This window comes from Protobothrops mucrosquamatus, unplaced genomic scaffold (assembly GCF_001527695.2).
Source record: "Protobothrops mucrosquamatus isolate PMUCROS unplaced genomic scaffold, P.Mucros_1.0 scaffold356, whole genome shotgun sequence".
Taxonomy (NCBI): domain Eukaryota; kingdom Metazoa; phylum Chordata; class Lepidosauria; order Squamata; family Viperidae; genus Protobothrops; species Protobothrops mucrosquamatus.
In genome coordinates this window covers 305,118-319,100 of record NW_015386691.1, presented here as the reverse complement: position 1 = coordinate 319,100, position 13,983 = coordinate 305,118, and the positions used below count along the sequence as shown (strand labels likewise).

General features: G+C 37.0%; 1 protein-coding gene across 3 annotated transcripts in view; it reads left to right on the top strand.

Moving 5' to 3' along the window:
• Positions 1-13,983, top strand: part of MAPRE2 (microtubule associated protein RP/EB family member 2) — a 67,535-nt gene that overhangs the window by 16,048 nt on the left and 37,504 nt on the right. Inside the window, exon 1 of one of the 3 annotated variants that reach the window (XM_015815620.1) lies at positions 8,228-8,448. The exons of 1 other annotated variant lie outside the window; for it this stretch is intronic. In XM_015815620.1, the coding sequence (XP_015671106.1) occupies positions 8,330-8,448 (119 nt within the window). In that variant the 5' untranslated portion in view covers positions 8,228-8,329. Of the gene's footprint in view, positions 1-8,227; positions 8,449-13,983 lie in introns of those variants that run through there. One more of the 3 variants, XM_015815625.1, reaches the window with a different exon arrangement.

Genomic DNA, 13,983 nt, shown 5'->3' with positions numbered 1-13,983 from the left:
GTGGTCGGCCTGCTCCGTCTCTGCAGCTTGCCAGCTACGCCTCGGCCGGCGCAGGGGGCGGAACCACGCATGTGCGGCGCTCCCAGGCAGGGAAAGTCCTCAACTTACGACCGGTTGGGTAGTCCTCGACTTACGACCGGTTTAGCCCTCGACTTACGACCAGTTTAGTCCTCGACTTACGACCGGTTGGGGGTCGCGGCATTAAAACGGTTGAGAACCACTGTTTTATATGAAGCACATCTTTCTCCATCTTTCTTCAACTCAAGGGCCTTCTACAACTTCTTTTTTGTATTATCTATCATACCAAGGTTTCTAGCTTGATCTTATTTTGTAGTTCTTCAGGAACTAACAACATTTTCTAATGCTTTTTTTTTTTAATAGGCAGCCTGTTTCTATGGAATTCAGATGTTCTTGAATTCTAAACTATCTAATTTTCTTTGAAACTTTTCATTTGATATGTTCTGGTATGTTCAACTGTTTGCTTGACATTTTCAGGCTTATTTAGAAAATAAGAAAATTCCTTCTAAAATAATCCCTTTATGGACTATGTCAAACTTTCCACTCTGTTTTCTACATTTATTTTTATTCTTGTTTAAGGTCATGTGACCTTAAAGACTGCATTAGTTCATCTGAAACCAAAAGAATAAAGCAGTTGATCCTCCTCTTATGTGGTACTGGATTTGTAAAGAGGTTTTTTTCTTCTATAGGTTTTTCCTGGATGCAAACAGCTCTTTGTGAAATAGCCACTGCAGCTGAATTATGCTAAGGAAGAAATATTAGTAACTTTATCAGTAAGCAGATCCTATCATATCTTAATTTTACAAACACATTAAAAAACAAAGATTCAAAAACTGCACTGATTTTTTCCTAACGGTTTATATAAACAATATGCACCCAGTTCTTGCCTCAATCACTTCCTAGCCTCTAAGCCAGGGGTGTCAAACTGCCGGCCCACAGGCCGATTATATCATACAGAGGCCGTGCCCACCCCAGCTCCGGCAATGCAAAGAAAATCATGAAACGTCGCAACACGTCACGTGACGTGGTGAGTTTGACACCCATGCTCTAAGCTGAAGCAAACCATACCTTCACTTTCCTCCCTCCCTCATACAGAGGAAATACGGCAACTTACAACCATGGATAAATCTATTCTGAAAGCTTTTATTTGCAAAAGAGCTGCCATGTCTTCTTTCAGCATAATGGCAACTGCAGATATTTTGATAGAAATAGATGACGCTTTTACACCAAGGCAGCTTTTTCCTGTAACAGCTGCTCACAGGATTTACTGAAAACCTGGATGGCAGCAGGATGCTGGCAATTTATTTTCTTTGTGTATTTAGGTCAGCAACAAGGAGAATTGACTGGCTCATATTATTCCTTACCTATTCTCCTTCTTTGGAGGCTGCAGAAATGAAGATGGTTAAAGATAAACTTCAAATTAATTTGTGGAGGATTGAAAACTATACCAGTTGGAAATGTCCCAAAGCAGCTTTAAAATAGAGGGCATTTTCAAATAAATTAAAATTAAATTGCATAAAGCCAAAGAACTAACATTCTACATTAGGTGACAAGAAGTGAAAGTGTGGAGACAAATTTTGTGAGGAGGTAAACTCACAGCCATCCCTTCTTGATCTCTCTGCTCTCAAGTCAGTTCAGCTTTTGTGGCTATCTCAACAAACTGGGGGCACTGGGGAAAAACCCAGAAATTACCTCTTTTATTGCTTGTGTCTTTTTAGAACCCTTACCATGAGATCTACCATAGTAGTGCTAACTTAAACAATAAGCTGAATGTTGATGTGTGCAAAAAGCAGGAATCCTGGCAGAGGAAGTGATTCTTTTGTTCTGTCCTGATGCCAATCCCTTTCATATAGAGGACACATTTGTTGTGGGATCTTTTGGTCAGAACAGGGAAGATTTACAAGGAAATGACAGTATTGTATCCCAAAAGAATAGGAAAGGTTGCACTCTCCATTCACAGTGGAAATGAAACATTATTTTCACAATTTTTATCCCTGGCAGAGTTTGCTATTCTCTCCTTGCTACTGAAATGTTTAAAACCTCCGGAAGTATCATTTCTTAAATGGCTTTAATGATCTCATCTGTCTCATAAGAAACTCAGAATGATACATAATGTTTTACATTCTTAACAACACTAATAGGGTGAGAAATAATAACCATCCCAATCAACTTAATGGAGTTTTAGTTATTTTATTTGTTTCAGTCTCATTCTAGTACTCTGTTTATTACTCCACATTGAGATGGAGAGATACATTTCACAAAATGTTTGCAACAGTATGCGTGAGAGACAATGAAAGAGAATGGGAGCTGTGAATAGTGTTCTCAGTATTATTTGGCAGTTCATTTGTTCATCCTCCTTTTTGTTCTTGGCAAATTCAATCTTGGGACTGTTGCATCTGGATACGTGAACAGTGCCTAGAGGAACAGAAGAGCCACTGTTGTTCACAAAATATTTTCAGACTAAATGTCCTTTGAGCCTTTCTCCTGTTATTTATGTGAGCATCTGATAATCATTAATGTAAAAGGAAAAGAAATGGCTGTGACATAGGAGACTCTTGAGCCAAAAAAGATACTGTACTCAGTTTGCAAGCTGATTGAAACACATTTGCATGTGTTCTCTTTTTTCTTACACAGACAACTTTATAGCAACAGCATGGGATGCTTGTCTGTGACAATCTCAGCCATTTTTTAAAACACACAAAAATGGGAAAATAAAATATCTTAATGTAAAAATTCCCAAATCAAAGTTCTTCCTGGAATAACAAATTATGCTAACAAAATATAAGTAATTCTCTTTTCATTTTAATGTTTTATTGTTTGAATCTGGTTTTTCTGTTCTGATGAGAACTACCCAAGTGGAACAGTTAAAACAATGCTTGGAATGAGTTTTATGCAGAAAGAAAGGGAAATACTGGGATAATATTTTTAAAAGCATGTTTTAAAGATATCTAGACTATTGTTTTTTGAAAAAAAGCATTGCATTGTTCTATTTACTAAGAAATATTTTCTTTGCTTTCATTTGGTGGGGGGAGGGTAAATGTAAAGCACTCTCTTTAGGAATAGTTCCAAAACCCAAATTACTACATTAATTTTCTTAAAAGGAATAATTAAAGAACCAAACAGTATTCTAACTACTTGCTTTCAATCTGTATTCTTATGTCCGTTGGTTCATAAGTGGAAGTGGAACTTTGGGGGGCATGTACATCTATAGCTGTGGGAGATGGAATCCTACTAAATGACTTAGTGTATTTGTAGCAGCTTGCGATAATGGTAAAATTAAATACATATGTAATATATGCATTGTTTCTAAGCAGTGAATGTTAACTAAGCTAAAAAGTCTGCTATCCATATGGAACTTATTTCTTCTCTCTGTTCTCAGAATAGTACTGGCAAAACTGTAACTATAAAGCAAAAGAAAAAATGTAGGCCTTTTCCTCCTTTCCATACCTTAATTTTACCGAACATAGTTGGAATAAAACAGCTGGTGTTGAGAATAGGTCTTCCTGGAAATATATTTGATTTTTTTTCAGAACTGAAACAAATTTAACATGTAATGCTACAATGTTATATTCAGTACTTTTAGGATTTGTTGCTCTCTTAATGGCTCAATGAATTAGACATTTAAATTTCAGTTTTTAAAAGGTAACTCAAAATATACTGCTCACAAAAATAAAGGGAAAGCAAACCCCTTCAGTTCCATGGTAAAATGTTCCCTTTATTTTTTTGAGCAGTATATTTTACAATATCTAGAATTATTATCTCAGCATAGTTTCCAGGTTTTTTTAGATGTATCCATTAAGTCATTTTGCAGTCATGTTGTTTTTTTAATGGTGCAAGAATATGTCAAAAGTGCATTTCTCAAATAAAGATAAAATATTTATACAATCCAACATCTACAGTGATACTTAAATATTTACTGTATATCAAATATGTCTAACCCGCAGCCCATAGACTGCACGTGGTCCTGGACAGCTAGTGGAGCCCTGCAAGACAATAAAAATATATATATAAAAGGAAGCTTGTTATTTATATATATTAATTATATTTTTTATTTTGTATGTGGCCCAAGATAATTCCACTTCAGTCAATGCAGCCCGGGTAAGCCAAAAGATTAGACAACTGTGTGGTAAACTATTATTGACTTACTGTTTACATAGCACTGTAAATATATGTAATGCTTTGCAGAGTACATGAAGAGAGATATATGCCCTTGGCAAATTATAATATAATGTGGCTCAGAGAAAATGCAAGAAAAGTACAAACTTTTATAGTAAAAGTAAACAGAAAAGCAGAATGAAACTGCTTCAGCTAGATTAATTATAGATGGAATTACATAGAGTATGAAAACCAGAAAAGGTTTACCAAAAGTTTAATTTTAAAAAAAGTGGGATTGGGGGGAACAAAGAGTGATTGCATCTTGCAACTGTTTGAAAAATTGAAGAGCAAAAGTGTTTTTGAGGAGTCCTTCAAGATATAAAATATATTGCAACTAAAATAATGTGCAAAGATGTATCAATACCGTGTTTCTCCAAAAATAAGACCCAACCAGAAAATAAGCCATAGCATGATTTTTCATGATGCTTGTAATATAACCCCCAAAATAAGTCCCAGTTTATTTGGGCATGGGCGTGGCCAGCTGAACATCCCTCATAGCAGCACAGGCTGCTCTGACCCAGACCTTGAGCTCCCGGGGTGCCAGCGAAGCAGGTGGTGGGGCACATCTGGCCTGGTTGCAGGGCCCCGAGGTGCGCAGGTGCGGGGTGTGTGGGGCAGCTCCGAGGCTGGGCTCAGGTGGGATTGGACAGCAGGGACCAAGTGTGCAGGGACCATGGTGTGGAAGAAGCATGGTGTGGAGGCACACGATCCGGCCTGCGTGGCACCACCCCCAACCCGCCAGCTGCCTCGCCTCCCCTCGTGATGGAGGCACTGGCCTGCCAGATGTACCGGATGGCTGCCTGCCCAGTCCGTCCCACCATCTGTTTCCCCCCTCAGACCGAGTTAGCAGGGGCCGTGGCTGTAGGCCCCTGTGCACTTGCCGCCTCCTGTGTGAAAAAAATAAGACATTACCAAAAATAAGCCCTAGTGGGTTTTTTGGAGCAAAAATTAATATAAGATTCAGTCTTATATTCAGGGAAACACGGGTATTACATAAAAAACTCCCCTTTTATGACCTTGTAGTTCCTATTCAGGATAGAATCAGGAAGACTGGGAGGAGCTGAGCATTTACATAAAAAAAGAGACATTCTTGGAGAGTTTTCTTCAGATCCTCAAATAGGCAGAAGCCAGTACATATGCATTTGAGAATCAAAGCAAGAAGTAGTAAATAATTTGAGCATCTTATATGAAAATTTATGGCTTTTCTCTTATTTGTTCCATAATCAAGATGCAGGACTGTAAAAGTGGTGCATATAAATGTGGAGGGAAAAGCATATAGAGAGAGGAGTACTTGTTAATAAAGATGAATTCAGTGTTTATATGATAAAGGAAGCTACAGGATTGCAGTCTATCAAAATTGATGGATAGACTGTAGACTGATTGAGAAGTTCAACCAATTTCCAAAAACTGACACTACTCATTGTGTAATGGTCTACTGTTCTAAGGTTTCTTTTAAAAAAAGAAGTATGGATGTGGAGGAATATCTTGTGGTTGGTCAATATTTCTTAAGAAATGTAATGAATTTGTGTGAGTTGTATTTTCTTGAATAGTTAAAGAGCCAATTTGATGTAGTGGTTAAAGCATCAGGAGATATGAGTTCTAGTCCCATCTTAGACACAAAGTCCACTGGATGGCCTTGGGCTAGTTACTTTCTCTTAGTCCTAGGAATGAGACAATGGTAAATCACTTCTGAAAAACCTTGCCAAGAAAACTGCAGAGAATTGTCCAGGCGTTCTTCAAGAATCAGACACAATTTGAATAGAAGAAAAAATTAACACATGCTTTTCCCCCACATCAAATACTAGAGTGGATTTGACTCTGTTTGTGTTAGATTTCTTTTCCTCCAAAGCTGTTCTCAATCCCTTTGAAATCAGGCTTCCTTAGAACCATATCACAATTGATATGGAAATAAAAGGCAATGATGCAAAAGTAGATTCTCATTGTCTTCTAGGCTATTTTTCAATTTTCTAGTCCACACTATAAACCTGAGATGTCTTGATGATCTTCCATTCTATCCAGATCAAAAACTTTTTAAAAAAAACTGTATTAGCCAGTGTTGCCTAGCCCTAGCTGATGTTACCTACTTTGACTGATATTAAAATAGGTTAGGTTAAAACAAACAGTCAAGCTAATGTGATGTAGATTTTAAAAATTAGCACAAGGATATTTTGGCCAAATTACTACATAATCTATGAATGGACAGATAGCTATTGTTTGTCTTCAACTATTTCATACTAGTTTACAAATGGCTTTAACTGTAGTGTAATTTATTTGGATTTTGCTTAGCACGATTTGTTAATCTAGCTCTTTGTGATCTGTAAATCTTATTTTTTGCAAATCATCCTTGAAACAATTCATGTATATAATATAAGTTCACCCTAGGTAGCTTTTGTTACTTTGTCCTTACTTCTGAAATTTCCAAGCCTATCCCTTAGAAAAGCTCCGTAGCTCTCTAACTTGCTCAAGTGACCTAAATTAATCTTGCAAAATCCTCTTCAAAAAATTGTAATTTGGGTGGATATTTCTCTTCTTCCTGTTTAAAATATTATAAAATCAAAGCTTTATTTATTACTTTATGGTAAGTAGATGAAAACAATTGCCAGGCAGGGACACTTGAGACCAAAGGAGTGTGGTTATTCAGATACTTAACAAGATCCTTGTTAAGATCTGTTAGGTTTTTACAAACCCTTCCTTTTCATGCATATTCCGAAGGAAGAAAACCATCAGAAAGATTCAGTGAATACTCTTTGAGGTTTTTAAAATGCATTTAAACTTTTCAAGGTGATTTCAAAAGCCTTTAAGGAAGAAGAGTTTTTAGATACTCTTTTTCCTGCTAAGAGTATGTAAGAGGAAAATGAAAAATGTTTAACACAAGCAGACTTTATAGTCAGATCTTTAATACACTCTAAAAATTCAGCAGCACTACTTTACTCAATTGTTTGTTAACAATAAATAAGGAAGAAAAGAGTATATAAGTCTGAGAAGTGATTTTATGATGACAGCGGTGAAGATTACACCATACAAACACCTTGTTAGGATTTATGTCCACATTTCTAATATTTAGATTATTGATGCCATCTCAGTTTTGTACACAGTGCTTTTGATACCGCTTTCAGTCATGGGGCCAAAGATAATTTGCTATTATCAGGGTGGAGATGATAGTGGCTTATGAAGATATGAACAAAAGACTTTTCATTTTGTTTGCTAGGGTTATAATTGTAACAAATTATTATTATTGTTGAGAAAGGAGAGAACTGGAAATGCCTCTTTGCTTGTCTCCATATTTAGGAGTGGGAAGAGCTGTTTATCATGTCCTTTGCCTGAAAATAAGTCTGCTTAATGGAAAAAGCAAAAGAGAGTAGTGTAATAGCCAATTAAATATAACTCTGTAGAGAACTGGCCTTTAGCGCGCCATCTCCCTTGCTTTTTCTACTGAGAACTACTTCCCATGCCGTGGACATTTTCCAAGCTTCATCCGGGATGATTATTGACAGTAAAGGGAACCTCGTAATTCTAAAGCTCGGGTTCTTCGAGCAGTTGGATCGCATGTTTTGATTATGCTATTCCGTCCTCTGTTACGGTCGATCCAATATAGTTGAATTGCCTGAAAAAGCAGGACGGTTTGTGTAAAATTTTACGAACTGGATGAGGCGTGGAGAAAAAAAGGCTAAGCCGAATACAAGTGCGGTAGGGATGTCTTTTTAGAACGTGCGCAGCCGGGTCTTCCTCGATGCCTGCCTTTTCCTAAAGGTGGCTCTTTGTATCGGCAGCTGCATTCACAGAGTGCGCGGCTGGAGGGAAATCGGAGAGGAAGCGAGGCGGGGGCGCGCGCCAAGCCGAGCGGCTTCTACGTGCCAGATGTTAGCCCTGCCCCCTTGCGCCTGTTTGGCTGCCTCCGTGTGGCCGCGCTCAAGCCCTGTGTGAATCGAGGAGATCTGATGAGTTAGCTGGTTGCTATGGCGAGGAGCTGGTCACGTGGCCTGGGTGCTGCTCCCGGCGATTTGACGTCACCGGCCAGAAAGGAGGGGAAAGAAGACGGCGGCGAAGAGAGGCGGACAGAGTCGGTAGTAAAGGAAAAGCAGCAGCCCAGCCCGTTCCCAGCCTCTCCTCGCCCAGGCACCCAGGTTTTGGGCTGCTTGCTTTTGGGAGCGCTCCAATGCCTGGTCCTACTCAAGCGCTGTCCCCAAATGGAGAGAACAACAACGACATCATCCAGGATAACGGCACCATCATCCCTTTCAGGAAGCATACAGTGCGAGGGGAGCGTTCCTACAGGTAACCCGCTCTCTTTTCTCTCTCACCACCCGGTGTGCGAGTTTGGGCGTGCGCGCTGCGTGTGCGTCGTGCACACACACACACACACACCCCAACACACACACCCTTACCCCTTGGAGAATTGCTGCAGTGTCGGTGGAAAAGAGCAGGGTTGCAGGACATTGCATAATAAAAACAGCGGGGGCACCAAAACCTAATCTAGCGTGTCTCCTCATCAGCGTGTGGCATGTTTAGCAGTTTTAATGAGCTCCTTGCATTGTCTCGGCGAAAAACATCTTGTGAATATTCTTTCTGTCTTATAGAGGCGCTTTCCCTTTCTTTATTTTCCTGTCCCCCCCCCTCCTCCTATTTTTTCTCTCTTTTTATTTGCATAGCGAAAATAAGAATACGCATTCTGGAGTGAGTGCATTTTTTGTGTATAGGTATACACATGCACACACACACACAAAATCAAATAGTATTAGTGCTGGTGTTTTTCTTCATATTCTTTTGTAAAGCGGGCATTTGGAAGATCGCAAATGGCTGGGAGAGAAGAAAGAAGCAGACTTATATAATGGTTGCACTGCCTTGGTGTGCAGGAGGGAAAATGGAATCCTCCAGATTAAGCTGCAGTCTGTGATGTTAAATCACCAGATTGATAGAGCTTTGTAAGAAATGGAACCCCCTGATTGGTGGAAGCTTGACAGTAGAGGTCAGAGTGTCAGGAATATATTAAAAATCCTCTTAATACCGGGTTTGGAAACTAGGTGGACTGTACAGTAGCTGCCAAAAGAATAGGAGACACCAAGGATATAAATTGATATCCCTGTCTTTTTTCTTTAAAAAGGTGTTATTATGTTTCTTGTTTTGATAGAGACTGTTGGCTGTTTTCTTATCCATAGTTATAAAACATTTTTAATAATTGTTGGCATACACCTTTGGTAAAAGGTTTCCCTCTTTCTGCCCCTCCCCCTAGACACATTAGCATATCTGGCATGTTCCCCTAGATAGACTCATTAAGGTTGCTTCCATTTTCAATAAGGATAATAGTGTAGCTGAGAATGAGCCTCATGTTTGAGACTTTGCTTATCCCTGCATTCTGAAAAGGTAAGAATGGTTGAATAACACAACTGGATGCATCAATATCTTTATGTTTCTTCCTCACAACCTACAATCTTATCACTTTTTCTTTTTAAAAATATCATGCTCTGGAGCAAGCTTCTGAAAATGAAAATTTGTAAACATATTTGACAACGTCGTGAAATGTAAAATCAGAAAAAAAAGTGATCAGTTGAATATTAGTCTATGAATATTACTTTGAAGCAGTATTGCTGCATGCCATTAGCTCAGCTAAAACCAATCTCACTGTAGGTCCCTATTTTGTTCATGAATGGGTGAAGTCACAAAACATGTTTTAAAATATAAAACTCTGAATTATTTGTAAAATCCAAGTCCTTTTTCTTATATTGTTAACATCCATTCAGTCTGGACTAATTTGAAAAGCACCAATTGCTTAAACTTTTCCCTTGTGTTTTATATATAGCATCTGTTAGGTGTGGCACTAATTGGACCTTGAAAATGTGGAATAATTCCTGAAAATTTGAATTATTCTTGTTTAAGTCTTACTGAGAAGTTAGAACCTCTTATTTCTTATCTTCCATTCATTCCACGGTGCAGATTTCTGTTGGAAAATTTGTTTGATAAACATTTTATTGAAAAACTGGTCTGTCTAATGTTAATCTCATCAAGAACAGAACATTTAATGTTTGTTGATAAATTGTCAGAGATCTCATTGAAGATATCAGTCTTAATACTGTAATGTTACTACTGAAAATAACTTATTACTTGATTAACAGTATATACTGATTTTTTAAAAAAGAAAAAGACTTCTTTGCCTAGTTGAGAAGAAAATTTTATGTTGTAAAAGTCTAGACTACTGCAAAAATGTAACACATTATTTAGGGATAACTGCAAATATATTTTAAAGGATCATGAAAATGGTTTAGAAGGTAATAGGCTTGTGTTTTATTTATTGCCTTCTTCAACATGTTTTAAAGTTTTCTGAAATAAATATGGTACAGAAGCAAAATGTTCCTGCAGCACTCTAATTGCTACTACTTGATGGATGCTGTGTTTTATTTCTGACATATGCTAACTATGTGATTATAGATAACCCATGTCACATATTTGCCCCATCAATGGAGAAATATGAACAAGCCAAAAACACCAAAATACAAATTTATGACTCAGATTGGCATCTGAAAGCCAAATATTATTTGGTTCATATTTCACCAGGGTGCATTCTTAGCAGCCACCATGAAATTGTAATTGTTTCAGTTGGTCTGATCCTCTAAAGTATGCCAGGATCAACTGAAATGGAAGCCTCTGTATGAAAGTACCGTAAGCTGATATTTGAACAACTTCTGATCCATCAAAATGCTAACTATATGATTTCATGTATATTTAGTTCCAGAAGGAAAACAAACTAAGAATGTAAATTGTCCAGTTATGGTGCCACTTTGGCAATAATCTTTATTTTATTTTCATAGCATACTTATACAAACATAATTCGCATTTTATACAGTAGACTTACTCCCAGCTGCATCTCCATAGTGTTGTGATTAATAGATTGTGGTTAATAGATAACAAAAGTGTAACACACTTTAAGATAAAGATTAGAATTTTCTCAAATAATTTCCTCAAGTTTTGAATGCAGAGACACAAATGGGGTTAATCCTTAAAACTGAAATCAGATGCCAAATCGGAGGTGTACAAATTTTGTTCTTAGGGTCAAATACAACTTTCTAAAAACAGAAGTACGCCTTGCAAAAGTTGCCACAGAATTGAAATTTTAATATTCCAGTTTGAGAAATGTTCATATATGTGAGAAATAATGTTAACTATGTATTGAATTTTAAATTAAACCCAGGTTTTTATCCTTATCCTGCTCACATGTAGCAGTGTTTTGCCTGATGCAACACTTAAAACACCAATTGGCCCTCAGCCTCACGAAAGTTGTTCACTTCTGCACTCTTCTGGATGCAAAGTAGGACACAAGCTGTAGGTTTTCATGCTTATTTCTTTGATTTTGAGTGAGGTTTCTATTTCCTGTTTAGCTTTATCTCTAGGTTGCTATTATGCTTTATATGTTAAAATGTGGTTAGTAAATGTACCTTAAATGTGAAACTTCCTTGATTTTAATGCTGTAAAAACCCTTTAAAAGTGTTCTTCAGAGTGCTTAGAAGTAGCTACTTTGGAAGCTGTTCCCTGTTATCTCTCTTCATGCACAACTGTTTCGCTTTGCTGGGAAAAAAATGCTGATCAAATTGAGAGGAATGCTGCACAAAATGGGGAAGTGCAGAAGTGTAAGTTGTTGGGTCAACCAAAATATTGTTTGAATTAAGATTATCTTACGTTTTACTAACCCGAATTCTTAATTGAATACAAACGTGCTCAGGACTTTCCAGAGACTTTGTCAGCATTCACTTCTTGTGGGTATTATAACTGAGAACTGGTATCTGTCTCTATTTGTACTGTATTTTGAAATATAAACAAACCAACTTCTGTTGACATAATCTTTAAAAATAGATGCTAGCATTTATATTGCAGAATTTCACTTTCCCAGATGTAATTTTAATAAGTTCTTTGGTTAATTGGGGACCTAATCTTTAATGTATGCAATTTCCATTTTGGTAAGAGTTGATAAAGCATAGCCACTTGAAAAGGCTCCAGAAAACCAGACTAACATCTGCTTGATACTGCTCTACAAGTTCTCTGACATTTTAAACAGACCTAACAAGGAGTCTGCTTTTTTGTTTTTTCTATGGCTCTACACATGTTGGATACAGCCATATCTCTTATCTAATTTTTGGTGAACATTTCTTTACTATGGACTGGAAAGAAAATGGAGGATTAACAGTATTCTCTGCTAAGTGCATTAATAATTGTAAAGTCACACATCAATTGTAAAATTGTAAAGTGCACAACTCACCCATAGCTTGTGCGGCCTGGTTTCAAACAGGCACGGCCAGAGGGTTGGAGACCCCTGTTTTAGATGGCAGATGATTCATTTAGTTTTAAATTTATTGTAATCTTGTGAAATAAAAATTGCATGAACTATATTTGGATTAGTACTTAAAAACTTCAATTAATTCATAATTTGTAGTAGAATTCTTTTAAATTAATTCAGATTACTGCATGAATTCATAAATAGATTTTTCACAATTATATTTATTTTTTAAATTTATAATTTCATTTATTAAATTTTATATATAATTATTTTTTTAATCTAATGTCTAAATTGGGAATCTCCAAACTTGTCAACATTAAAACTTGTGGACTTCAGTCCCAAAATTCCTCAGCCAGCATGGCTGACTGAGAAACTATGGGAGTTGAAGTCCACAAGACCCCTGATCTTAATGGTCACGCCACCACTCTGGAATAATTACTTCAAAAAATAAATGAAAATGTGGATACTGAAAGTCCCTACAACCAAAGATTACTATAGTTTCTTTCCCTATGGCTAGCAAGGACGAGATGAGTTTGCATTGCATTTATGTTGCTAATGTTTAAGATGAAATGTTAATTTTTTTTAGAGTATAGGGGAGGAATTTATATTTGAAAAAGCAAAGAATTAGTTTTTGAGAAAGATATTCAATTGATATTGTTAATGTTAATTCTTTTTTTAAAAAAAATAATCTAGATAATATTCAAAAAAGTATTGTTCAAACTCCAGATAATTCGACTGTTTCATTTTTTATATTCCATTTTAGGCAATGTGCAAGCTGTGGGAAGCTATTTAAAAATACAACATTAAATCTTACGCTAGATTTTCTAGCCCTCATTATCACAAAGATTTGAGAACAATATATACTGCTCACAAAAATAAAGGGAACATTTTACCATGGAACTGAAGGGGTTTGCGTTCCCTTTATTTTTGTGAGCAGTATACTTTTTAAAATGCAGCAGTTAGGAACCAAATAGGCCTCTCATATATAGTTTCCTGTTGAATCTTGTGCTTTCCAAATCCTACTTTCAAGAACTAAATCAGGATTTTTCTATTAATGTTAGCAATAAGAGGTGTATTGGTAATTCTAATTGGCTATTTGTATGAAGATTGGAACACAATTTTATGTATTGTCTAACAGATATTTTTTTTAAAAAAAGTTTGTTACTCTTACAAAAAAATCTTTAATATGTGGCCTCTAAACTAAGTTTCTATTGCCAATTTCCATTAAGAGATGGCCAACAGAATTTTCCACAAGCCATTATGTATGATCATAACTGTATTGCATTGTAGTTCAATACAGAGAGTAGTATAGTACAGAGGTCCCCAACCTTTTGGGCACCAGGGACCGGTTCCATGGAGAAAGGTTTTTTCCATGGACCAGAGAGTGCATGGTTTTGTGTGCTGCCTACATCCCACAGATGGGGCTTTGCTTGTTTGTGCGGACCGGTTGCTGGCATGCCGTGGCCTGGTACTGGTCCACAGACTGGGGGTTGGGGATCCCTGGTATAGTAGTCTATGATATTACTAGGAACTAATTAACCTTGGCC